The 27,993-nt window shown below is 41.3% G+C and overlaps 1 protein-coding gene across 1 annotated transcript; it reads left to right on the top strand.

The window, feature by feature from the left end:
• Positions 1-79: 79 nt before the first annotated feature.
• PITPNA (phosphatidylinositol transfer protein alpha) lies at positions 80-27,826 on the top strand. The gene is made up of 12 exons (XM_067309649.1): positions 80-199; positions 5,966-5,996; positions 12,421-12,566; positions 13,174-13,265; positions 17,090-17,097; positions 18,004-18,078; positions 18,475-18,558; positions 19,982-20,059; positions 21,041-21,151; positions 22,793-22,915; positions 23,652-23,721; positions 25,037-27,826. Exons 1-11 carry the CDS (start codon positions 180-182, stop codon positions 23,697-23,699), a joined length of 816 nt encoding a protein of 271 aa, XP_067165750.1. The 5' UTR covers positions 80-179; the 3' UTR covers positions 23,700-23,721; positions 25,037-27,826.
• Positions 27,827-27,993: the final 167 nt, after the last annotated feature.

The following is a 27,993-nucleotide window of genomic DNA, read 5'->3' as shown; positions in this document are numbered from 1 at the left end:
CGCCTGCGTGGCGCCGTGACGCAGCGGTTGCCGCAGAAACGCCCCGCCCCGCCCCCGCCGCCCCCTGCCCCCCCCCGTGCCGGCGCGGTGCGGGTCCAGCGGAGCGGCCCGGAGGCGCCTGTCACCTTCAGCGGGGCCGGCCCGGGCGGGAGGCGCGCGGCGGCCGCGGCGGCGCCGCCATGGTGCTCATCAAGGAATAGTGAGTGCGGCGAGACCTTCCCTCCCTTTCCCCAGCGCTGCCCGCCGTGCCCCGGTCACCCCCCGTCCTCCTCCTGGGCCTGGCGCGGGGGCGGCCCGGCCGTGCCCGGCCCGCGGCGGAGAGAGGGGGGGGCTGCGGGAGGCCCGCGGCGGCGGCGGTGAAGGTCACGGCGGCGGCGGGGCGCCCCGCGGCGAGCCCCGGCCTCCCGGCTGCCCCCCGGGGCCCGGCGGAGCGGCTTGCGGAGCTGCCCCCCCCCCCCGGCCCCGGGTGGCCGCCGGCGACTCCGCACCGCGGGGTGCGGGTGCTCCCGGGGGTGGCCGCTGCCGCCGAGGGCCTTGCCTAGGTCCGCGCGTCGAGGGCCGGCTTCCCGGCGCAGGACGCCGGCGGAGAGCCGCTGGCTTTTACCGTGGTTGGGTTTTTTGTTTTGTTTTGTTTCGTTTTTCCTTTTTTTGTACTGGTTTCCACAGGGTCGGGAGGCAGCAGCGTTGGGGGTCTTGCCTCCCCTCCCGTTGTAAAGGGGCCTAATGAGGAGCCTGCTTTTTATTCCCCCTCCTTCCCCCCCCCCCCCACTATGTAATTTCTACCTAGAAAATCAAGGAGGAACAAATGTGACAGAAGTAAAATAGCTCCACGATTTTTCCTTGTGAGGAAGCCTCACCTTTTAGTTCTTTGCTGTCTCCGAGTCTCCTGTGGTTGGTGTCCCATGATGGGGAAGAAGAGGAAGAAGGCAGGGGCTGGACAAACTGTCCCAAGCGTGTGTGTAAACTATTAGTCACATCGCTTTATGCGGTCTTTCTTTCGGTTCCTTCATCCACCTCAGTGTTGTATGCTCTTTTGGACCAGTGCACCTTGGCTAGATGTCTTTGAGCTGTACATATTACTGCTCATATTTGCTTCTTGAATCCTTAAGCTTAACTTAAAGATTCAGTTTACATTTTATTTTATTAAGCGCATTCTGTCCTTTTAAACTTCTTTTGATTGACAGAAGAGGTGGTTTTTTTTTTCCCCTTCTCCCTTTTCCTGGTGGAAGATAGCTGTGATCTCAGTGATAAAGTAGGTTTTCAGATCTTTGCTTCAGGCACATTTACCTAAGTGACAGTGTCGTCCTGTTGGCAATTACTTTGCCAGATCATGGAGCATGGCATGGATCTAAAGATTAGAACTCTGCTGAGGGTTGCACTGGTCCTTGTAGTTACCTTTCATCATGATTCCCCCCCCCCCCCAAATCCTTAAACTCTTGCTATTTTTATCCAGCAGTGGGGGTATAGAATTTAACAGCAGCAGCAGAGCTGGTCTCTGTAACATAGAGACACCATTACCTTTTGGACCGCTAAGCTGTGTAACAAACAGAAACACAGGATAAATGCTCAGTTTTAGATGCGTGAAAAGCTACTAAACTTGTTCTTCTATAACCTCTATTTTGTTGATATTTTTCTGTGATTATAGTTGGTAGATGTGCTTTTTCTCTTATGGCAACTGTTTTATTTCTGTTCAAGTTCAGCTATATGTTTCATGATTCTAATTACAGTTTCAATCTTGCCTAGTGCTGCAGTAAAGCTCGCTTGCCAGTGAGCTCTACTACCTACAGCGCATCTCATAAAGGTGGGAGCATCATTTACTTTGCATACTTTCTGAAGTCTGAAAATTCAAAGTTCCTTCTTATGAGGATGATTTCCAAAAATCATTTTACTTGGTATTCTCATCACAGCAGCATATCTAACTGATCTTTCACACTGCCTGTTCCAGAAATAAAATATAAAGAATAAACATGAAGACCAATGGGCAAAAGACAAGAATTATTACATTTGTTTCTTTTTACTGACTTTGATTTCTATTTTCAGAAGGCCCAACAAACCTCTTGTGCCTTGTCATTAGCTCTATTGTACTATTTTCCCCCCCCCCTTCCCCTTCTTTGTGTCTGTTAAAGGATATGCGGCTCTAAGGGCAGTCAAAGTTGCAAAATCAGTCAAAGAATTTACTTTTATTTTTGATTTCTTGGGATTTCCAGCTAGTTCTAGCAGTTGCATATTCTGAGTTGTGTCATCGTCTTGGTTCTTGTATAAATCTTCTTCAATGTTGTATGTAAAAGTTGCCGGTTTTACATGCTACTTGAGACTGTTTTTGACTAAATCTCATGTTCCAGTAAGCAGTTGTTAAGGCATTTAGGAACTACTTGTTTTGGTGTGACTTGGATAGTAAGACATTCATTATTATTGTTTCATTGGTTCTGGGTGCCTCAACAGTACATGCAGGTACCTTGCTGCCTACCTAATGTAAGTGGTAAAAATATAAATAACTGTATGGCATATGAGGAGATTATTCTTCCATCTCTGTGACCCCTTGTTACATCCTCCCTAGTAAACCAAACAGGTATTATCTCTTCCATAGGTGTTTTAGGAGACATTACAGAAGCAGAGCAATATAACAAAAGTCCTGTGTCAAATCTTTCATTGTCTGTCAATCTGTACAATCCGTCTTTTCTCTGAAGCTTCTCCTACTGATGGTTACGCAGCAATAGCTTTTGTTTAATGCTTTCATTTGATGCCCTATCAGTCTTTCAGAATTATCTTTCATTTCTACCTATCCTTGCTACAGATAAGCTGCAGTTTGTCCCTTTTTGTTTCGTTTTGTTTTGATTGCAGGGTTTCTAAATGCTGGTTGAGATCTTGCATTGTCTCCCTATTTTGATTTAAACTGCATTGGGAGACCTTGAGGAGAATCTGAGTGTAGAGACTCACTTCCCTTTCCTGTGAAGTGACGATAATGACACTGACCTTCTCTGCAGCTCTACTTCCCTTTGCTGTCATTTGAGGCAGATTTTAATCTAGGAGACATCTTAAGCATTCTTCAGTATTTTTGGGCCTTTGATTTGACAGGCAACCACATCATATAATTTCTTATCATCTAATCAAGTTCTGTCCCAAAGTTGCGAGTCTTTGTTCCCATTACTAGTTCTGAGAGGCTTTTCCTCTCTACCCTCTTGAGTTGTTTTCTCTCCTCCTTCCTTATCACTTGACTACCTATAAATACTAGTCAACCCCCACATTCTTTGTTTGCTAGGCTAAATGGATTGTAAACTATTTCACTTCTTTCTGTTTCTGTGAAAACCCAACCACATGATAACATTTAGATCTATTGCCTTCTACCTTCTTAATCAGAATTTCATTAGCTTAAATCAATCTTTGTATGCCAAGTCTTCTAAAGGAAATACTTGAACTCAATTCCAAACCCACTGTTTCTTCCCTGATACTGTCTTTCATCTTTACTTGTCATTCTATCCCTCTTTGGTTCTTACTGCAGTTTTATCCTGGACCAGTTAACTAACCTGATGTCATGTTTGATGGCATAGTCTGCCTGTGGTAAACCATTTTTCCATTTTTGTTCTCCCCTATATAAGGAATACTACACTGAATTGGACCAAAGGTCCTTTTCCACCTTGCCTTCTAGCAGATTTTTTAGGAAACAATATATAAATACTGAATAGAATGATCTTCAGCGTATCTTTCCAGTAAGTGGCATATAGACTTCCATGAATTGATCGTATCCCTTTTTAAAATTGCTTATGCTTCTCATGTTTGGCAAGGAATCCCATAACTTAATTATGCGTGATGTAAAGAAGTACTCTTGACTTGTTTTTTGTCTGCTGCCTAATGATTTTTATTATGCCCCAACAGTTGTTCTGTTGTAAGAAATAATCATTGTTCTTTTCCCCATTCACTCATTTACACCATTCATGACTCTGTAAAGTGCTGCTGTATCTTAACCCTTTAGCTGTCTTTTGTTCCAAGCTGAAGAGCCCAGTCTAACTATTTTCTTCTCACAAAGAAGCTTTTTCTTACCTCTGATCATATTTGTTACCCTTTTCTAACTGTTCTGTATCCTCTTTGAGACAGTGACCAGAACTATATAAGGTATTCAAGACATTGATGCATAAGAGATTCTACAATGGCGTAACTAATATATATGTTTTTTGTTTATATTCAGTGGCAGTTCAAAAATAAATACAACATCAGAACACAGAACTGATGTTTCTAGATGCTTTTCCATACAGATACCAAGATATTTGCTCGTGACAGCTAATTTAGGACTCGTTACCCCATGTGTTTGGGGAAACTGAGTGCCTGTAATGCATTATTCTGCTTTACTGACACCAAACTTCATCTGCAGTTCTCAGTAGTTCTTCCTGCAGTATTTTGCAGCCAACATAAAGCTTTGCTGTCATAAGTAATCTTGCATAATCTGTAAACTTTTGCCTCTCTTACAGTTTGTCCTTGTGGTGTCTTGCTGGTAACATTCCTCTAGTGTAGGGAAAAAAATTTCACCATTATTGCTTTTTCTTTTCTTTTTTTTAACTGATTGTTAATCCTTAATAAAGGTGACTTTCCTCTTATCCCGTAATATCTTCATTTCTTTGAGACTTATTAGTGAAATTCTTCAAAGTCTAAGTACACTGTATAAACCAATCATCCTTTTCTGTGTTAGATCTGAGGTGTGAGTTTGTTTTTCGGAGAGCCACCTTGACTGTAAATGTGACTGTATCACATTTATTCATGTGTCTAGCAGTTTGTTGTACTTTCTTGCTATAGAAGTTATACTGACTTGTCTGTAGTTTCTTGGTCACCAAAAAACTTTTTGAACACAGTTTTGTTGGTTTTGGGTTTTTTTCCCCCCATTTTGATGGGACTGTTTTGGGAGTATTTCTGTAAAGCTTTGTACATCTTTAAAAAAACTCTTACAAACTTCCCTTAATAGAACAAATTGCTTTTCATTGTATTTGCTATGTGTCATTGTATTTGCTATGTGTCAGCTCTAAGTACTGTCTCTCACTTCACAGGATTATTGAAGTTCTTAGTGTTTTTAATATGGTTCTTCATGCCAGTCTAGGTAATTACTACTGCTGAACTATGAAAGGTCTTTTCTCCCCGCAAAAAGCATAAGCACACTGAGCTTTTGGGGGCTTGCATCCACAGTAGCTGTATCCATTTCGTATCTGTATCTTGCTTTGGTTCCCTGATTTAACATCATCCTTGCTGAAAGCAGAGGTAGAATACATATTTAGTTTTGGGAACATAGGTAATATTTTTAAAAGCCTTAACAAGCCTGCATCTTTATCACTTCTTAAATTTTTGAAAGGACAAGAATAAAACTAAATCTCAGTGTGGCTTCTGGCAGTTTTTGCTCTATAGTCCAGTCAGTTGAATCTAGAAGGCAATAAGGAAACCACAGCATGAAACCAGTGACTCATTTATAGAAATGGCAACTCCTTCTTTCTCAGTCAGCTGCATATAGCTCCTCTATTTAGAGTTGCTTCCGACCGGATAGGACACAGAGCCACACATCATAGCAATATGTATTTATCTCAGATTACTACAAAATTGCTGAAGTACATAGCAACGCTCTACAACAACTTGTCAAGAAATAAGATGAGATTATTGAGGATAATATATTGAGAAAGAACGTACAACTATCTGGATACTGTGTATGTTCCTAGCCTGGGAAGATATTACCAATAAGGCTCTATGATAATATTATAGTTTTAGTTTAAGATTGCAATTAAGCTATATCACGCATAGATTCTCTTTGAGGCTATTATACAAATAGTTTTGGGACTAAAGAGCAAGTGCTAGGGATGCTTGCACTAGATGGAAAGGAGATTGAGGGGAAAGGAAAGCTGTGTAGCTGTTGCTGTGAGGAATGTGTCATCTAAGTTTTGCAACCGCAGGGGCGTTTGTTAACTTTCTGTTCTGTTTCTGTATTCTCTTTCAGTCGTGTTATCCTGCCTGTGTCTGTGGAGGAGGTAAGTCCTTTTCCTGTTGCTTCCTTCCTTTCGGACTGTAAATGATCAAAACGGTTTGTTTGAACAAAAACTGGAAAATGCAAAGGAAGGATACAGCTGTCTTCAGGAACCCTGTGTGCTCTCACTCAGTCACTGTCAGTTTGGCCAAATAATCTAATTTCTGTAAGCCTCAGGATACTGATACCCTCCTGTAAAGTGCTTTCAGATGTGTTAATGACAAATCTCGGCTTGTCAGGCTGTTCTAAAATTCAATTTCCTTCTGGTTAACACTATTGTTCTTTTTTCTTTTTTTTTTTTTCTTTTCGATCATAAGGAGGAAGCTTTAATACAAATTTAAGTTATCCTTAATCTGTATTTTCTTAGAATTCTTTTGTTACTGTTTGTCTAAGAGTTTAAAACAATTTCTTTTGATTTATGAGGCTGGTATAGCAAAGCAAAGATTATATAGGTGCTTCCTAGGAATTTTTAAGACCTGTCTTCTCTAGATCTTGCCAAAAGAAAACTTTCTTGTCATTTAGGTGAAGGAGTTTGTAATGGAGATAGTGATTTTGATTGCTCGGCTGGCCATGGAGTAGCTGTGCGGAGTCTGTAGCTGATTCCTTGCTGTCTTCCCTGGGGGTTGCATCTTACCTTTCTTTCCTCCCTTTTTCTTAACAGCCTTCCCTTCTGCACTGACCACCTTCTGCAGAGAATCTGACCATGTAAATGTTTTTCTAATTGCCTATGTTCCTACTAGGAAGGTAGCTGAGAAACTGGAACGACTGAGTCTATGTCACTGCTGTGGTAGCTTGCCTCTTCTGGATGTATTTTTGGTTGTGGTCCTTGACTGTAAGTCTTCAGTTTGAGAGCTCTGGTCAAGGGTTTGTTCTAACTCTTAGGGGGAGCTGTGAGGATAGGACTCTTGTTCATTTTTCTTTCCCCTGAATATAGCAGCTACTGTGGCATAGACAATGGTGAGATGGATCATGGCAGCACTGTTTTAAGCATATCATTTTGTTAACTTTGTACTTTTTTGAGAGAAGACACTTTGGAACTTGGTGTGGTATATGCCTGTAGCCATGGGTCTGGCTAATAAAAGAAGAGCAATGCCTAAGCATTGAGTTCCTTGTTCCTGTGGATCAGCCAGTTGTGACGTGCATCACGTGCTGACGGCAGGCCTAGGCCTCTGTTCAGATGGTGATTTTAGGCCTCTGTACTATATTGGTGCAGGAAGGAGAGTTGTTAATGCCAAAAGGCTGTTGCTTGCTCCTTACCTGTAGCTTATATGCTTTCTGCATGAAACTGTTTCAAGCAGTTTTAACCAAAATCTGACTAAAGTATTAGAGTAGGTATGCTTAGATCTTTTATTCTGCCTGAGTGCTGCCTGTGTGAGGAAGTTCTTGACAAAGAAAGAACTAACAGGATAAGCCTTAGCAAGTAAGTAAAAGATGCAAACTTGCAAGTAGCAGGGGAAGTGTTTGCAAAAGCTATGACTACATGTTAGGGTGCTCCAGAACTCAGTAAAGGGAAGACCTTAGCCTGAATAGCAGAAGCCCTACCTTATAATGAGATGCCTCAAGGTATCAAGCTGTGTTAAGGGAAAGTCAAAGCATCAGTATACGGATTGTTTCTTTGAGGCAGTTAGACTGGATGAAACCCAGCACAGGGGTTTTCTAAGTTCTCTGATACTAGGATTAACCTTCATCCACTCAAAGTGAGTCCCTTGCTATGCTCTTTTCCCTCCCTGACTGGCTGTTCAGTGCCAGGCATGTTTTGAGCCTTGTGTATAGGCTGCCTGTGTGGAAAATTGAGGTTTTGGGCAATACATAAATCTGTCACACTCTAGCCACTTCCTTGTTGGAGGATGCCCTGCAGTCATCTGTTCAAGAAGGTGTATTTCTTTACTCTGGATCCAGGGAGTTCCAAAGAGTAGAGTAACTTACTGAAAAGTCTATAAAGTGAAGAGCAAATAAACATAACTAGAAGAGAAGAAAATACTAGAGAAAACACCTTAAGAATGCACTTAGATATGGGAAGACCACCAACCTGACCAAACTTAATTCCTCCCCAAACCTGCGTATCATCACAGCGTCTCTTGAATTATGTCCCTTGTCAAGGGTAGTACATTTCAAGATACACTTCCCTAAGCAGGAGGGGTTCTTGCCTTCACTTAGCTTTGCATACGTACTTATGTGATTTGGTAGCTTTAAAGGTACGCTAAGAGGAGGGGTTATCGTGGCTTAGTATTGAGTGGAAGAGTGACTACTGCCTTGGGTTTATGCATTGCTTCATCCTCCTTCCTGCGTGGAGGAATGCTGACCCATCTGAGCATCACTTTGCCACTAGTCTGTGCTTGTCTGTACTACAAAACAGCTGTTAAAACTTGGTTGCTTTCAGTGATTCCTTCATACACAAAACTCTGAATAGGGCTGTGGAGGGCTGGTAGTAGCTCTTGACCATGTAGCTGCTTATTAATCATCTGGGACACAATAGGGGGTGGGGGGAGGGCAGCTTCTAATTTAACTTTACATGAGGAAATTTTGCTTGAAAGACCTGAGAGTTTGCATCTTAAGCAGGCAATTTGTTGCCACAAGTCTGGTGCCAATGCATAACGTATAGAATGAAATTAAATTGTGTCTTTGAAGCATTGTAGTAGGGCTGAGGGAAGTCTTCTGTGTCATTATGTGATATGCCAGGGATTCTGTGTTCAGTTTCTTCACCCCTAACAAATGGAGCTTAATCAGTAGTAAGAAATTCAAGAGGAAACAAATGATCAGGAAGATAGTGGGGAGATGTGACTTAATGCGTAAAGAGCTCAACACTGAATAGCTTAGCCAAGTAACTGCTGAGATGAGAACAAAACAGTGGAGGAGAAGCCGTAGTGATGACTAAAATTTGAAGGCTGGGATGTAGGAGTTAGACTGTAGCAGACTGCCTTCTACAAAGAAACTCTACCAAAATGCGTTCCTGCTTAGGGCATACTGCAGGCTGCACTCCTGCACTGTTTTATCCATCCTTGCACTGCAAGAAACAACAAAAAGAACCAACTTGGTGTATCTTAGGTGTACTAACCTTTGCTCTTGTAGTCTCTGACTGCATTGCGTTGCACAGTGTCACCTTTGAGAGCATGGACTTGAGCTGCTGTGTGGGTGTCTCACCAGCTGCCGCTTTGAAATGCTGGTATGGATTAGAGCTGTGTGTACACATTCTGTGCTGCCTCTTTGTTCCTCTCACATGGGAAGGAGCTTGCCAAACACAAAGGACTCTTATTTATTAATTGTGTTCAAAGCTGCTTTCAGGAAAATAACTGTTCTTGAAGGAGATGGCTACATTGAAATGAGGCCTTCTGAATTAAATTTGGTGTAATAAAGGTAGGCTGTCTGCTTTATAAAAGATGTTGTGACAGATCGAGAGGGGTAGCTGCCTGCAGAAGAGAAGAAGTTTTCAGGAGCTCTCAGGACTGCAAGGATAGATCTGTCTGCTCTAGACTTCATGGGCACAGAATCTATTTTTCTGTTAGCATCTGCCTGCGAAAGTTATGGGATCTGTTCATTGGGGCAGTTTTATTTGGGCCTTTTCCTCTTTTATCAATGCGATTAAAGGATCAGAAATAACAGGAAAGATTAAATGGTGAAGATGCCAAACCAAAGGGCTTATCCTCTTAGTGTCCGAACTTTGACCCACATATTTAAAAGGGGAAATGGAATGAATGAGAGGCTGCTACTAGAGGAATTAGTTTGTACCTCTGGAGGCCTGTCCTGCAACTTGCTGCACAGCCATCAAAGGCATTCAGTCCTCCCCTCTAATGATGTGGTTGCCAAACTCATGATGTGTTCTCTTCTGTATGAGTGCATGTGCGTGGCTTTTACTCTATTAAATCAGCTTGCTCCAAAAATTTCGCAACTCCATGTTTTGCTCTTCTGGAGGGAGGCAAGTATTCTGTTTTGTATGGGTCATCTGTAGGTAGTCATGAGGAAAGCAATATAGTGTATGAAATGTCAGGAGGCAGAGAGTTGTATTGCAGCCTAAAATCCAGTCTGAAACCCAATCTGCTGGTGACAGTGCAGGAACTGTCCAGCTACGCGAATGGTGCTTGTATAACCTGGGCCAGTACCTTCTGGAGTGATCCAGCAGAGCTGTTGCTCTTCACTAGGAGGTCGTCTGTAGATTACTTTTACTGTAGATTGCTTTTACTGGGTGGGTGCTTTTCTGCAGGGGTGGTCTAACAGGTAGTCAGACTTACTTAATATGGCTCTGTGGTGAACCTGTGACTGTACAGAGCACTCGTTTAAGTCCCTCTGGTATGCTCTTAGCCCTGCCCCAGAATGAGACCAGGACATCTAGCCTTGCACCTTTGCCGCAGCATCTGTGCTCCCAATGTCAATACATGTTTTCTTGAAAATATGGCCATTGTTAGCACCAGATGGTATAAAAAACCATAGGACTTGGGTTCTGTTTTTATTTTGGATGCTCTGACAACAAAATTTAACTACTCTAGAAATCTTCCTTCATTGCTGGAGATGTGCCAGCAGAGTCTTGTATTTCTGGGTTGCCAGCTCTGAGCAGTACTCCACTTTTCCAGCCTGGATTTCAGTGTAGGGAGTGCTGAGTTCTCCCTATTCCTGATTTTGATGCACAGTCCTGTGCTGGTGAAAAGGAAGAAGGCCTAAGCAATATTCCATTGCTTTGTAGTTTGAGTTCTGCTTATGGGGTTTCTTTGTATTTATTTATTTGTTTATTTAGTCATTGCCCTTCTGATGCCTGACACTTTCCGAATTACCTTGTCAGGCTTTCCAAGCAGCCTTTCTCTGCATTGCCTTCAGCAGCAGTTTTTGTTTTTGTCGCTTTCACTTCAGAAAACTATTGTACTCTGCCACACTTTGGACACTTCCTCTTGACCGAGTGCTTTAACTTTGTCCTCAAACCTCTTCTGATCTCTAACTTTGCTTCAAAGAGGCCTGCGTTAATTTTCTTCATTTGATCATGTTTCTGTCAAGCTCTGCATCCACTTTTTCACTTCCAGAGGCAAGAGTATATTGGTCTTTACATCTCCTGCAGAGAAGATTGTTCTCTTTTGCCCATATACTTGATTTTGCTCTGCTTTTACTTGTGAAATATTTGGGAGAAACTTCTTATGAAAGAGATTGTATGGAATGAAATAATGTGGGTGATTCCTGGGGGCTAATGCTGCTAAGTGAGTCTCTGCAAGAGACTGAAAAATGATCTTAAAAGTAAGAATTTTACTGTATGCTGAAATGCTGTGCTTTCCCTGTTAGTGGTTTAATGCTTGTGGCTAAGAGGAGGTATGGTATGGCAGTCTGCCCAAAGTCAAAAAAAAAAAAAAAAGGGTTAGTTGGATAAGCTTAGGTTTGGACTATGAATAATTCTTTTCAGGCAGAGGATAGGAAAAATAGTAGGAATAGGGGGGACAACATGGGCCAGCTGGCCCTCTGGGATGATAGTTTATTCGGTTATTTCATTTAAGTAAAGTTTTAAGAATGGATTTAGATGTGGGGAAGTAAAACATGATTTGGAATTGGATAAAGACAGTTGAAGGAAGAAGGGCTTGGTTGGGAAGGACCTGAGAGAGCAGAGTTTGAACTAGATTCAGAAGGAAAATGGAAGTTCAGTGAAGAAAATGGCCTAATGTGACTGTAGTGTTAATTTTGGCAAGAGAGGTTTAACCATGTTAGCATATGTTGTAAAGACTAAGACGGGTAGTTTCACTACATTCAGCCTCTAGAGGTAACAGCATTTAATTGAAAAGCCTACTAGTGCAAATACTCTTATCTACAAGGTTCTACGTTAGTTATTTTGAACTGCATTGTGGGGATGCTCATCTTTGACTGTAATGGGCTTCTAAGCTTTGCCCATCCAACAGATGTTTCTCAGACCACTTAAATTAGGTGGTGTAAGTATCCTCTATCTCCTGCCTCCCTCTTCTGTTTCTTCCTGCGTGCCCCTCTCCCCCCAGTTTATCAAAAACTTCTTGTGAAAGTCTTTGGGATTCTTCCGCATAAAGTACTGTATGCTTATTAATTTAGAACTGGCAGTGTGTTTGACCTGAACAACTGGGCCATCTGTGTGCCAAAAAGAGTGAATAACAATGAATTTTGCTACTGCGCAGCTGATGTCTCCTGGATACGCTCTAAATGTCGTCCTAACAATCCTTTCATCTTTTTACTTTCTCCTGAATTTGTCTTGGTTTTGAGCTTGAGATCTAAGGGTTAAAGATAGCTATGCTGTTGGCCATGCTTTCCTCCTACCACTCAAGCTTTCTATATCAAAATGAAATTAAATGAGCTGCTTATCTGGACACAGAAGTGGATATTGTTTTCCCATCTTCTCCCCAGATAATAAATTTACCCTTGGCTTCTTTTGGTAAAATTATTATAACTTTTGCTAAATTACAGCTATCACAGTAATACATCTTTAACTTCTTTAGTATCAAGTGGGACAGCTGTATTCTGTGGCAGAAGCTAGTAAAAACGAAACTGGTGGAGGTGAAGGAGTGGAGGTCCTGGTGAATGAACCCTACGAAAGAGATGGAGAGCGTGGGCAGTACACACACAAGATCTACCACTTACAGAGGTATGTGAAGCATCCCATTTCCAGAGGCAGACAGTGTTAAAAGGCAAGCAGAGCCGGAGAAAGATGGAATGGGATTGCAGCAACTGTGTAAATCACAGATTATGAAAAGTCTGAAAGACACGGAGTTAAGACAAGAACTACAGCAGCTGGTGCACAGAACAGCTTGAAGTGAGCATCACTGGAATGCCCATCTGCCCCCCTCAGTGTGGCTGTTGCCCCAAGAAAATCTGGCTCTGAGCTCTTTTCAAAGCAAATATAATACTGTTACCCAGTATTTTGATACTTGAATTTCACTATAAAGCGAAATGCCTCCTAGATTTCAACCTGTGTTCATCCTGTATTTTTTTCTTCTTTTTTTTTTTTTCTTTTCCCATTTATAATTACGTAAAGAAGGCTTAGCTGAGCCTGTCCACATTCAACAGTCTCTGGAAATGGTAGTTTTGGTGGGGGTGGGGGGTACCCCACCAATACCACCAACACGTGTGTATCACTAAGGTCTGCATTTCAGGTGCTGGTCTGTCTTTCTCGGAGTGCCTAGGCCATAGCCCTTGCTACATGCACTTCTCGTTGATACTTATGCCTTTCTTCCTGTTCCCAAATTCTGCAGCAAAGTGCCAACATTTGTGAGAATGCTGGCCCCAGAAGGAGCTCTGAATATACACGAAAAAGCATGGAATGCCTATCCCTACTGCAGAACTGGTGAGTGTGTGGGAAAGGGCTGTGGATCGCTGGCTTTTTGGTCTCTCTTTCGGGGAGTAGGAGGGGAGAAGGAAGGAGGCAAGCAGAAGGGAAGATGTTTCAACTCTTATCTTAGATTTCTGTTCTCGAAGCCCTTCCTGTGGCTCAGAAAAAGCAAAATCTAGTGCTGTGGAGTTAAAAGAAATTTCCTTGTCTGATGCGCTGCTAATGAGTAATAGCTTATGCGCAGTCAATGGGGATTGGAGAAGAGGATGGCAATCCTACTGAAGAAAGATATGTGCAGTGCTAGTGAAATTAATAGGTGAGGGATGCCCTTATGTACTCAAGTGCGGCATAATTTGAAGGAATTTTGAAGAAGCGAGGGGGAAATAGGGAAGATACTGGTTGCCTCTTACTTCATGCAGTTTGAAGGGAGTAGCAGTGTTGTGATTGATATTTACTCAGTTGTGGGATCCAAAGTTAGTGAAGCTTGAACAGATAATGCTGCTGTGGCTTCTGGGGTGGTGGGAAATGGTGGCTTGACACAAATATCAAAATCACAGCCAACAAGTGTGAAGTGAATCTGTTTGTAAACTCTGGACTGAGGCTCTGAAGGCTGTGCAAAGTGATGAAATAACATCAAACTCATTTTCTGCTGCTGTGAGGAATGTTTAATATCTATTTATTCACTGAGGTTATCGGCCACAATGTTTCATCACCACTGTTTTTCTGGTCTTTGTTGCTGTAGGAACTGCAGCTTTGACTTTGCCTCCAAATTTGTGCAGTATTTTTGGCTGCCTTTTATGCTGTTTGTATCTTTGAAAGATACATTTTTTGCTATTTGGCAGAAGTACAATTGCTATGGGAACTATAAACTTAAATTCCAACTGTTCTTGAAACTCAATATAGAAAAACTAAATTTTCAACAGAATTTACTTAAGATAACTTTAAGTGGAGTATTTTAAAAGGAGGGAAAAGCTTTGCAGTGAGGGAGGATAATATTACTTCAGTATGTGAAACTGCATGTGTTAATGGTAGTGGCATGGATATTTCAAATGTACAGAGTTCAGATACTGCCATCATCAACTAAAGAATAAGTTTTTAATGTGTCATTAATCACTCAAGATGCTGAAACCAGAACTTATTTACAGCCTAGCTTTCTCATTTTTATGTAGTTTTCTTTTTGAGTATCAGTTGCATATCAATTGGGCAGTAATATCTAGTTTGTTTCATGCTAGGAACACTGAACTGGTTTAGACACAAATGATTCTTTTTCTCATTCCTTAAATTGTGGAAACAGATCTAAGTTGACTCCATTAGATTTTGTTAGACAATGCCTAGGAATATCTTCCTCCTCCTTTTTTCCTCTCTGCCAATGTCTGGAACAAAGGCATGGAGTTTTCTCGCTTTTAGTGGCTTACTCTTCAATTACACACTGCTAAAATTCCACTTAAGTGGGAAAAAATGCAATAACAAAATCAAGTATAAGACTTTCTGGCACAATCAATAAAACTTCAGATTTTGGTATGCTAGAAATGGCATATTGAAAAAAAAAAATCCTCAACTGTAATAAACCTAACATAATTTGAGATAGAAACTGTATTGTTGTGGGGGTTGGAGCAGAAGGCAGTTTCTGTGCGGAGGCTGACAAATCTGTTTACAGAATCTGCCAGCCTGACATGAATCAAGAAATGCTCAGAAATGTTGCTGAAACCTTCACTTGCTAGTACTGGGCAGGAGGGAAGAACTCATGTGTCTGGTAGGCTGCCTTGCTGGATTATCATTTTACACTGAGACGAGTTCAGGTGTTTAGGTCGTCAGTGAAAGACTTGGGTGGCCTCAAGTGAATCTTTCTGTGCAACACAAAACACCGCAGTGGCTTGCAGTGGCTGGCATGGCTTTCAGCCCTCTTACTAGCGCTGAAACTTAGGAGCAGGGGATGCAGTAAGAACTAAACCTGGTTCGACTGTGCAGGAGTTAGTGGTACTCCTGCCAGTGTCTTCCTATATTTAGGTGATATTAGTATACTTTCTTACACAACAGCTATTACACAGAGCCTTTTAAGTTTGGATAAAACAGTCTGTTTAGTTGTGCAGCACAGCATTTCTTTAATATACAAGATATAGTGATCATCCTTACATTTTCATGTCTCCTGAAAAGCTAAATTATTACTTTAATATACATATTATATACACCATTATCAAAGAAGTACTGCAGATAGAGGAACTGAAATGCCTAGCTTGAAACTGCCTGCAATTATGCACACTTACGCTATAGTATGTTGTTTTATGTACTTTAAGTGGAAGCCTTGCTTTGTTCATTAGAGGGTATGAATCGTAAATGAGGTTGTTGCTTGTGTGCATTTACAACTTCTACAGTAAAAATGAAGTGAGGATTGCCTGATGGTTATAACCATGGGCTGGTGCCAAGGAGAACAGCATTCTTAGCTCTTTGCTTTTGCAGTCTGACTTGGATATTAATGTCATTTAAATGCTTTCAAAAAAGCAATTTGTTGTGTGTTCCACTCTTCTGGGTGTCAGCATGAGATGCCTGTGGCCAAATGTCAAGAAACTGAGAAGTTAAAACTGTAGCTGAAATGTGTAGGAGTTGCTGCTGTAACACCTCAAGTTCAGGCCCCAATTTATAACAAGCTGAGCATCTAACTTTTAATAGGCTTTTCTAAAGAGATTAGTTTGTTTCTTTTACAATTGAAGAATCTTCTCCATAGGAAGGTGAACGAACCTGTTTTAAGGCAGCTGCTATTATGGTGCATAGTCATGGAAAAGCACTTTGTCATGGGAAGGTGGGAAGGCTCTAGTTTATAATTATTGCTGGCTTACCCAGTATTTCATGTGGACTAGTAGGAAAGAAACTCCTTGCAGAAAAGAATGAAATGTTCTTTGAGATGGAATTCAGCCTTTTAAAAAACAGCCTAGGCTCTGCTTGCTTCCACTCTCCCCCCTTCCCCCACAAACCCATGTCAGTCTAAATAATTAGCCCTCTGTAAAAAGTAATTTTCAAGCTGTTAGGGGTTTAGACACTAGTCTACTAGACTACTTAGACTACTAAGGCCCTGCAGCAGGCAATTAAAGCAGTTGGTTTTGCATGATAGGTGTTAAGGGATGGTTCTGTCCACAGGATGTTGGGTTGGAATTTCACAAATGTTGATAATACCTTTAAAATAAAATTGCTTCTTCGTGAAGCCCTCCTGTTAAATTTTAGAGTTAAACTTTGCTGGTTTGTTCTAGCTCCACAAACATCCTTATTCTTCATCTAGAATCGCTAACGTACTCTGAAGGCTCAGGTAGAACTGATGCCGACTGTTATAGGATCTTTAATTGCTTTTCTGTGTTGAATAATTGAGCCTTACTATCCAGGGAGTTTAGTTACCAGGAGCAGTAGAGATGCAGAGGGTCTGGTTACTGCATGCAGGAGTGATGAGGTCTGCACTGGCCTGAAATCCAGCATGTGTTTGCTTCAGAACTATGGAGAGGTTCTTATCTGCAAGCTGAGAAAGGATTGGTAAAATGCCGCCAGCTGAACAAACTTATTCCATCTTCTCATCCAGCTGGCTGGAGTCCAGAGAGCAGAAGTGGCAGTACATAATTAATTGCTGCTCCTCTGGGTTTCTCCAGTTCTGAGAATTTCCAGAGGAGAATGGGGTGAAGTTAGCTATTTTTAACAGACTTCTAGGGTTTCTTTCTTCAGTAATATCAGCAGCTCCCTGGGAAGCTGAAATTGTCCCTGTTCTGCTGATAGTGGGAGGAGGTTGATGGTTGCTATACCTTCTTTTTTCACTAAAGTACTGTATCTCTTTCTTTTCATGTGTCGATTTCTTGGACCAGTTATTACAGTAAGTATTGTTTTTACTGATGATCTGTGGAAGCATGTGTGATGTCTGAAATAAAGCATTCTGGGTATAGAGACTAGCATGAGCTAAAGGCATTGTAGCTTTTGCTGTTGTAAGATCATGTAGATTAAACTTCAAGTCCCTTATCACCTGCACCACCTCCGCAAACACCTTATAACGAGGGACAGAGATCTTTTACTGCAGCAGTGCTCAGCTTTACACATGTTGGAATGTACCATTGCCCAGCTAAACAGATTAAAAGAAAGTTCATTTCATTATGTCCCTCTGAGTAATTTGCCTTCTGAATTTGATATTTCCTTTTTACATGCCGAGTGTTTCACTGGCTTGTGCTTTTGTTTCTACTACCTTGAGGGAGGATAGGGTTACCTTTGGAAGTCCTCTTCTACCTACAGTAATAACTGGAAATGGAAAGGTTTTTTGCTTACTTGGCAGAACTATGCTCCTTTTCCCTTCCCAGTGCAAAAGATATCAACACACCAATTTGCTACTGTTTTTCATTTGAAGAGTTGCATCCAAACATGTATGCAGTGCTAGATGAATATTCTCCTTGAAAAGCCAATTTCTGCATATTTACCATATGTTACCCCTTCTAAATTCTAAATAGTGGCAGACTTTCTTCTTTAGGCTCTCCTCCTCACGCATTTCACTAAAACAATGGAACTTAACTTTTTTCAGTGAACAGCTCATGGTTTATTTGATCTTGTGTACTTAATGATCAAATAACTTTTCTAAAAGCAACCCCGTGTTTACAGATAAATCTGAAGTTCCCTCAAAACCCAATCAAGTTATAATGGTCAGCTTTGAGCTGACTTTCCTACTGCTTATCTAGCTAATAAGAAGATAAATTCTATTTCCAAAGAATAACAAGAAGCTTTATTTCGATAACAGAATGAGTATATGAAGGATGATTTCCTGATCAAAATTGAAACCTGGCATAAATCAGATCTTGGAATGCAAGAGAATGTAAGTACTTCTGTCACATATTTTATCCATCTCTTTAATGCCACAAAACTGCTTTCCTTGCTAGTTTAGAGAACTGCTGTGCAAAACTCTTTCTTTATTCTCAGTGTTCCAGGATTCAAAATGTTTATTTCACTAGCAAGGCAGAGACTCTGCCTGGTAAAAATTCCTCCCATTGGCTCCTCATATATGCTAAATAGAATTGTCCCCAAAACGCTCATGCTGCTTGAGCACCTTTGTTTCTTTAGAAAATCTCATATTGTGCTTTACTATGGTATGTCCTGTGTGTATGTGGAAGGGGAGTAGTGGGTGTCTGCATCTCCATCTGTTTTTTACTATCGCAGAATAGGAGTGTTCTGTAGCTGAATCAATTACATTCGTCTTGCGTGTTCACTGCAGGTTCATAAACTGGAGCCAGATGTATGGAAGAATGTAGAAGCTATTTATATAGACATTGCTGATCGGAGTCAAGTACTTCCCAAGGTATGGTAGGTGGGTAAGAGCTCCCTGGTGTAGGAAGCCTTGTGCTAAAAAAGGGTAATGCACAAACTGCATTCTTGGCAATGGTCACAGATAAGAGGACAGTAAGGAATGCCTTTCTCCCACTTCCCTTGCTCCTTAAAATGGTTGAAGCCAGAGGGAGGGAAAGCTGTTTTAAAAGCTATATCAAGATTGTAAAATGTGTTGCTTAGCCTTAGAGTGCGTGTAGACAGTGTATATATGTAGCTTTATAGCACTGCAGCTGCTTATAACACTTGAATGAGAAGTAATGGCACTGCCCTTTCCATACAGAATTTTAAACAGCATCTCTTTTGAAGCTGACCTGTGGCTACGCTCTTGTGTCTGGTAGTTGTGTAGCTAATATTTTGTTCTAAGAAGCACTGCAGTTACTGTAAGAAACTAAGGGATGTTTCTATACTGAAAAAGAAAAACCCTACCTAAAAATGGCATGTTTGAGTTCACCCACTTGGTATTTCTGATATAGTTCGAACTTGTCTAATTTACCTGTTCTCAAATTCAGCCTTGGCATTAAAACAGAAGTAGTACTTACTTTGGCTTTTCTTTCTAATAAAGATGAATTTGTAAAATGTGAATAGCATCTAATTTCTGATAGGTTAGGCAGGTAGTAAAGTCTGCAAATACAAGTAGTATAGTCTGCAAATACAGACTATTGTGAATCAAATGCTCTGAGAGAGCAAGCTGAACTTGCCTGGAGATGCTGCTGATTGATCACTTCTGACACTAATCTGATGTTGATTTGAGTCCGTTTTCATGTTAACTGAAGTGGGGGTAGGACTAGACTACACACCCTGGTCTTAATCTAACATGGAGAAAGAAGATGCTACAAATCATATTTGCCCTGCAGTAACTAATAACTAACGTAACTAATAACTAACGTAACTAATAACTAACGTAACTAATAACTAACGTAACTAATGCCTCTTTATTTTTGGTCGTATTGTGAGTTTGACTATACTTGTCTTGCTGCATGCAATATATGAGCATCATACTGATACAGAGCTATGAAAAATACCTGATGCCACTGCTCCAGAGAGAATAGATATTTTCAGCAGCAGCTGTGTTTAGCCCCTGAAGACTAGGTGGTTACAGAAAACCTATTCTGGGAGTTTACAGATCGTCTGATAGTGTTATCCCAAAGGATTCCTTACAAAAGTCGCATCAGTTTATTACTACTTCTCCACATAGGTCTAGGACACAGCACAGGGGGGTGAAATATGTTCTTTTGAATAATGCCTGAACTAATGCTGAAGTCTGAGTGAAAACAGTAGCTCTTCAGAAGGGAATTAGAGGTTTCTGCCCACCAGAAAAATACCTCCGGTGTGACAATGGGCAGCTGGGTAACACTAGGATAACTTGTGTTTAATCTTGTGTGTCCATCCAACAGGATTACAAGGCAGAAGAAGATCCAGCAAAATTTAAATCTGTCAAGACTGGACGTGGACCTCTGGGTCCCAACTGGAAGGTATGCATTGCATGACTTTAGGAACCGTATCAGTTTGCATGACTGAAGTATGGCTAATGGTCTTGGGACCACAGACATAGATGCATGTAAGACATTGAATTCACTTCTGTAGAAGGAAGCGTAGAACTCAGCAGGTGATCTGTTCTGATATTAAAGAAACTGGAAGAGTTTGATACGAATAGATAGAAGGAGTTCTAAGAAATTGCCAGAACTGTCTGGTGTTCAGCCCAAGAGCTCACCCAAGAGAATTCAAGGATGAAATAGCCGAATTACAAGCAGCAGTGTTTAACCTTTCACTTAAACCCTTGGTATCTGAAGACTCTAGATGGGCAATTGTGACACTTGTCTTTAAAAGGGGCTCTGGGTGGGATCTATGGAGCTACAGGTATGCAAGTCTGATTTCTAGAAGGCAAACCTAGTTGGAGCTGTAATAAGGGATGGAATTAATGAACATCTGGGATTAATGTGATCTGCTTGGGAAAAGTGGCATATGGCTTCTCTAAAAGGTTGTAGGAAGTTCTGCCTTTCAAACCTTGTGGAGTTCTTGAAAGGCTTGATGATCATATGGATGACTCAGCTGATAAAATCTGTATGGATTTCCAAAATCTTTTGGTTAGGGACTTTGTCAAAAGACTTTTAAGGAAGTTAAGTATCCATGGCATAAGGTTGAAGATCCTGAAAGAGATAGATTTAACGGAGGAAAAATGGAGAACAGAAGAAGAAGAAATGGTCCATTCTCAAAATGCAGGGAAGGCCACCAGTGGAGGTGACCACAAACTGTTTGCATCATGCTTATAAATTCCCTGGAAAAGGGGGTGAGCAAAAGGGTGACAAAACTTGCTGATGACAGATATTCAAGGTGTAAGGATGAACGATGATTGTGAGGAACAGTAGAAAGACCTCATGATACTGACAGAAGGAGCTACTTTCCTAGGAAACTTTGACCTGAGTCCTGATGTGAATATCTTCATATCATTGCAGAAGGAGCTGGGGAAGCAGACAGATTGTCCATACATGTGTGCTTACAAACTGGTAACAGTCAAGTTCAAGTGGTGGGGTCTGCAAAACAAAGTTGAGAACTTTATACAGAAGGTAAGTGAGCTCTTTGGGCAAAGATGAGGAAATAGGGCATGTTTCACCTCCCATCTGCTTTAGCACCTCAGCTTGTTCTAATGTTGTGTCCTGCTTGGAGATGCTAACTTGAAAGCCAGTCATATCATTTCAGGCAGTATAGTCAAGGCCTTTGCCTTACATACAGCAGCTGATTAAAGTTGCATTCAGTTTGCTGCTAATCTCAAGGTAGGACCGGCTGATGTTTCTGTGAGTTGGCTATCGAATTTTTGCAGTTTTCTGTCTAATGCATTAAGGTAGAACATCTTTGTTTTATTTTGTTTAATTGATCAGCCTGAGAATCATGGTCATTCAGCAGTTGATTTCTGAGTGATGAGATGATGCCTATGTACTAGAGATATTTTGACTAGAGGCAAGACATTTTTGTGGGGAGGTAGCAACAGCTTCCATTATCTGATCCTAATCAGCTGAGGATCTTTCTGGCCAGTCTTACAGCTGTAATCATGTTTTCTTTTCCCAGTCAGCTGCTGGAAAAAACTGTGTTTAAAAAAGGAGGAAAAAAAAAAAGATTGAGGGAAAATTCATTAAATTAAAAGGTGAATAATTGGTATCCTGGAAAGAGCTTTTTTTCTGTGGATGAGTTCATAACCCATGAACTGCAGCAGGATACTAGACTTGGGAATCAGAACATGCGATATTCTAGGCAATGTCACGTTCATAATTTGCCTGTAACTTCAGATTCTAAAGATTCCTCAGTAGTTGATATTGATAAACTACAGTGCTGCTTCTGCAAAAGCATGGGTTTGGTGATATAATTCTCAAAAGAGAACTCTAAGGAGGAATGGCCGTGCTGCAAGATTTCAAGTAACTATAACAAAAGCCCTGAATAAAGCAGTGTCTTGAATCCCTTTCTATTTGGGTGTCTCTTCAGCTGCACATTTGCTTCAAAGCAATCAAGTGTTTTTTGATGAGACCAAGTTATCAGATGCAAAATCATAATTGGTAGAACTGAAGTGCCCTTCCCTGATGAGAACTTGCCAAGACCAATTGCATACCTTTGTCTAATAATGATCTGGCCTAACTTATCTCCTATAAAATGGAAATAGATTGCCTCTAACTTGGAATAGCTTGTGCACATTAGTTACCTCTGCTGAAAGATTTTCAGCTCTGGAAAACAAGTTTAGACTTGTTTCAAATCACTGCAAAAGAGAAAAGCAAGGTAGGTGCATTTCAGTCCTTTACATTTGCTGGCCTCCAGCGTCAAGGACTATTTTAAAAATACTTTTATTCTGATTCTCCTTTTCTGTGCTCCTTCAGTCCAACTATCATGCTTTAAGTAAACCAAACCTGGAACACTTTATTCAATCAGAACAGTACTGTCAAGTCAAAGGAAATTACTAAAGCATTCACCAGTTCTTTCAATATGCAGGCTGCTGTCTTGGCTTGAAAAAAAAGTGTTTCTTTAGGGATTCAAGGCTCTAGATGTTCTTTTAAAAGAATAAAAATGAGTTAGTTTCAGTTTCCAGTTGTAGCAGTTCTATGAAAAAGTAGGTCAGGGAGCTGGTTCTTCAGTGTACTGATCTCTGAGAATTGTTATGATCTAGTTAGATTCATATTACTTGCTTTCTCAGCAAGTTTACTGTTTCCTCTTCCTTTTCTCAGCAAGAAAAGCGTCTCTTCACAAACTTCCATCGGCAGCTCTTTTGCTGGCTTGATAAGTGGGTTGATCTGACTATGGAGGACATTCGTAGGATGGAGGAGGAAACCAAGAGACAGCTGGATGAGGTCAGTGAAAAAGCAGGGCAGGTGTGGGTTGTGTAAGAAAATGTTTCTATCCAATACATTGAAGAGAGGAAAGACTGCTCCATTGTCACAGCATATTGTGTATTGTCCTCCTGCTATTTAGGTCATGCTGCTTGTGGTTGGAATGATTGGCTCTGACTTAGTTGCTCTGGTATCTCCTTCTAATCATTATGGACTTCTCCTTGCATTTGTTTTTGAGTCAGTAAATATATTGACCCATAGGTAATGCAGGGTATGAGTGTCGATGATTCATTTATCACTTAATATCTTCTTTTAACTTTTACCCAAAGCTGGATAGTCATTATTGTCCTAGTTAGTTTCCAAAAATCAATTTACTATGACCATTTTTAGCTTTAAGTATTATAAACACGTAGCAAGGGTGTGTGACAGACTTCTTACTATGAGAAACTTGAATTCGCTGTTAAGGAGTTAATTGTTCTGTGATTTGGGGGTGTTTTGCCCCCACCCGGTGCTTCAAGACGTTTGATTACAGTTTCATGTGTGTTCTGCTCTTTGGCTAATGGTTCCAGATCACCAAAAGACCTGCAGCTTAACTAAAAATGGTGTCTGGATACGCATATTCACAAAAACTGATTTGCAATGCTCAGATATAAACAAGGCCTTACATAAAGAAGGGTTGTTTAACATGTTCCACACCAGTAGAGTTTGAAATAACTTCATATGAGAATCGGTACATGACATGTGTTTCCTCTTTCAGATGAGAGAAAAAGATCCAGTGAAAGGAATGACGGCTGCAGATGACTAACGTGACTTCTTCCTTGTGCACTGTAGGTACTGAGAGTTTGACAAAACTCATTGCTCTGTTTAAGACAAGTACATTTGGGACAAAGGATCCTGTTTGTAGCTTCTGGCAGTCTAACTGTGGTATTAATTGATAATAAACCTGTTTCACCGGTAGGTTGAGGAGTAAATTTACTGTCTTGTTTCAGAATTCTAAAGCAATGTTTGAGTGAAAAGTTGAAGTAAAATGTGTTAGAACATTTTGCACACTTTGCTTCTATTCTTATTTCACTATATTGCATGTGTCGCTTTCCATGACTTGCGGAGAAACTTTTGTCAATCCAGAAGGAATAAGTTGGACCTGCAAATACTATCATTTGGGATGTATTTCTGGCATTTTGTTTGTTAACAGTATTTATTAATGGACCAAAGCCTGGGTCAACGCTTACACATCAGAGGGGAAAAAGAGGGAGAGGACAATTTTAAAGCTTTTAATTTATTTCCTGTATTTCATTATGAGCATGCTAGCTTGGGGGAGGAGGGACCGTCATACTGGAGAGCATATATGAATTTGCCCTTGCTGACTAACCCTCCAGGCTGCATTCTAGACAGCATGCTTGATGATGACATAAGCAGCGCTGAGAATGTTAAACCATGTTCTGTTAAATCATATAATCAGTTTTGGGTTTGGTGGGAGGGGAAGGGAGCGGGCAGGATTTGGGTATGTGGGTTTTTTTGTTTGTTTTTTTTCTTCTTTTTAAATGTGGTATAGTACTGAGGAAGTAAGTAGGGGGCGAGAAAGAAAAGATTGCCCATTTACACAGAGATGAGAAGTCCAAGCTGCTACCCACAACATTTCTAGGGTAGTAAACCAGTCCTGGCTATCCTTGGAAAGAATGGGGTAGGGCCTAGCCACAGCTTTATCAAGGACTGACTGTTTGCCTCTGTATGTGCTCTATTATTTACTGGTTATTTGGTGGTAAGGGAGGAAAACGGAGGGGGAGTCTTATCACCTTCTGAAATCAACTAGATACACTTTAATCTTTTAATGAAACTTAAACCTATTTAGTTTCCTCTTCGTCTACTCTAGTTCTCAGAGAAGCGAGTTGGTGGTCTTCTCATAATTGTACCGTGGCCTCTGGAATTGTTAGGTTGTTTAAGTTGTGATTCATGTTTGTCAGTCTTAGGCTCTGTTGGAAATTTTGCCCTGGATTAGGGCTGAAGTGTGGTGATGCGGTGGTGTATTGCCACTGCACTGGAGGCAAGGTGTCTAAACATTTGCTTTATGAGGGTTCAATCTGACACTTCTGGCACACTTCCAAAGTGGTTCTGAAATGTTTTCCTGTTGTCTCTCTATTTTAGTTTGCAAGACAGTCATCAGGAAGGCCTGGGGAATCCACACTCTTGACTGATGGACCATCTCTGGATCAAGCCTTTCTATATCCAATCGGCAGGCAATTTTAAATCTCCCTTAGCTAATTCTAGATGCCCTTTAATATTGTGAGCAAATAGACAGTCTGGTACTAAGCACTCCAATGTTAGCACGTATATGAAGGAGGTAGCTCCTTGGAGACGTGTGACTTAGAGATCGCTGTATTTACGACTCCTCCCTCCTTTTTTTTTTTCCATTGTGTTCAGACCAATTTCCATGTGGCCCCGTTTGATTTCCAAGTGTCATTTTTAGCTAAAATAGTCTTGTGATGTGGTGACTTAGATTTCTTTTTTTTTTCAACTGGGATAAACTGCCACCTTTGTTCCTGCTCAGCCCTTCACCATTCTTTGAAAGTCTATTTGGAGAGGGAAACTGTCAATATTTTAGAGTGCAAAACTATTCCACAAAATTCTATGCTCTGACCTTGCTCCCAAGGTAACAAATTTAATGGCATATAATTTGAATACATAATCAGGAGTAGCCAGATATAGTTCTTGGTCTGCAATGAATATATGCTGATACGTGGCTTCTGCACGGCATTACTTTATTCTGTTTTAGCACACGTGAGTCAAAGACTGAGCAGAAGCTGTGTTTGGCATCCCCATGCTAGGTGCTTCAGCCCATAACTGTTGAGTTTCAATTTAGTGATACACGGTCCCTTTGGCCCATGTAGCCCTGTTGTCCTTTAGCTTCGTGTGTCAGTCTTGTAGAATCATTGCGAAAACTTGCTTGACAAATGTTGCAACTTCCTGGTTCTTTCTTTAGTAAGACTTAGCATAACTTACAAAACTAAAATTATTTTGACTAATAATAATGTGATTCTCCCTGGACAAATTAGAATGTAGCAAAGCAAGTGTGAAAGTAAAGTCTTGGTATCTGACAACATTCAGGTGCCTGGGTCGGTGGTTCTGCTCAGCAATAATATTCTTCCCATTGCAAGACTGACTTGAAACATGTTGTTTCCTTCTATAGAACAGTAACTTACAAAGACCTGCAGTTGATTGTAGGATACCTGTCCGTTCTTATAAGTTGCAAAGGATACTGTTGAATGATGAAAACAGCTCTGAACTGTAATATTTTCTGTAACTATCCTTATGCTGATATCAGCTTTAGACAATCAAATAAGCAGAACAGAATCAAAAAAACAGTGCTTTATTAAATACGTATGAGAAAACCCTTATTTCTTTGCTTATGCATCAGGCCCAACGTTTGACACCACCCCCCAACCTCCCCCAATAGGCATTACTTTATTTTCCACTTCTGTATTTGGCGGCACTAACAGGAAATACTGAATGCCAAACACAGACATGGGTGTATCCGCACTTTCAAGGAGTCTTTGGGGCACTTATTAATACATCTGACTCCTTCAGCCCTTTCCTGCAAGCAGGAAATCCTGAAATGATCCCGTGCCATGCTGAACAAGTATGTGCTGGGGTCTGAACTGTTTTCAGTGTGAGGGAAGATGATTCATGGTCTGGAGGGAGAGGATGGCTTTTGGTTACTGGGGAGGGGGCAGTTTATCCCTTTTTTTAGTTTGTTATTTTGCCTTACTCATGTCTAAGTGCAATAAGCTCTGAATTGTACCAGTAACTCTGGCAGGCTCTTCTCAGTGACCTCAGACGGTTTTGCGGGGTGGGGGGGATGAGGGATTTTTAGCAAACTCACCAGGCAGAAGTAAAACAAACTTACTGTAAAATAGGTGAAGATACTAAATCTTAATCTGCAAGGCTATTTGGGACCAGGATGTTGTTTCATGGCATCTTCTGTAGGTGTTCAAGAAGTATTTTAGGAGTGTAGGCCCCACTTAATAGTTCCTTCAGTTTAAAATATTTTTAACTGAGAATTTATGCACTGACTTCTGTTCGTGTTTGTCGGTTATGTTTTGAGGGATTCTTACACTTGAGGACAACTTGAGAATACATAGCACATTTGTTCTTTAAATTTGTGTTATCCAAGAGGCTTTCTATCTGATGACACTAATCGCTGTGGAAGCAGATTGTAACATTCCACCGTGCAATCCTTTGCTGATCCTGTTTTCAGAGTAAGAGCTTTTACGTAAAGCTTTCCTGATTAGTGGAAAAAACGGGGAAAAAATGCAGGAACTCCATCCTGAACTCTTTTTTTTTTTCTTTTTTTTTTTCTCCTCCTTGCTTTCTTTCCTCCTGATTCAATCCAAAGTGAAAGCATCCCTCAGCCTTGGGATAGACGAATCCTGTAATGACCTTTCAGTCTCAATGTTTGGTTCCTGCTAGTGAGCGTAGCGAAGATTGTGCAGCGCCACGGTGCTGCAGCTCTTCCATTGGCTTTGGCAAGAGTCCCAAACCCTGCTGGTTATGGAGGGGTTATCGCTGGGCTGTTGGTCTGTTCTAGGGCGATGGTTGTGCCGTGACCCTCTCTCTGATCGGCGCCAGGCGGCTCCGAGCGCTGCGGTACCACTGGGACACGCGTACCGCGCCGCGGGGGCCCACAGCCCGTGTCAGGCCGGTTTGCTGGCGGGGCCGCTTGCCCCCCGCCCGCTGCACGTCTCTGGGTTCATCCCCGCTGGGCCTCCCCGCCACGTTCTGATCGGTTCATCGTGCTCTTTCCTTTGGCAACACACACTTCGTAGAATGGGTTAGATTATCTCGTTGTTTCTTTAATGTGAGTTTGTGCCTTTTTTGTCTCCTAATCTTCCAATACAGGCATATTGGAAATGAAATCTAATAAAATACTAGACCGAGCTTTACGCTTCCGCCTCCTTTGTTTCGGGTGCAGCAGTGTGGGGCCTGCAAAGGGGGAGCCCTTTGGCCTGCGAAGGTGATGCAAAGCGGGGCCCCGAGTGTTGCAAAGGTGGTGCAAAAGGGGAGTGGGGGGCAGGGGGCTTGCAGAGGTGGTGCAAAGAGGGGGG

This window comes from Apteryx mantelli, chromosome 22, assembly GCF_036417845.1.
Source record: "Apteryx mantelli isolate bAptMan1 chromosome 22, bAptMan1.hap1, whole genome shotgun sequence".
NCBI classification, from domain to species: domain Eukaryota; kingdom Metazoa; phylum Chordata; class Aves; order Apterygiformes; family Apterygidae; genus Apteryx; species Apteryx mantelli.
Note: the sequence above shows the minus strand (reverse complement) of the source record. Positions and strands in the feature narration are given on the sequence as shown.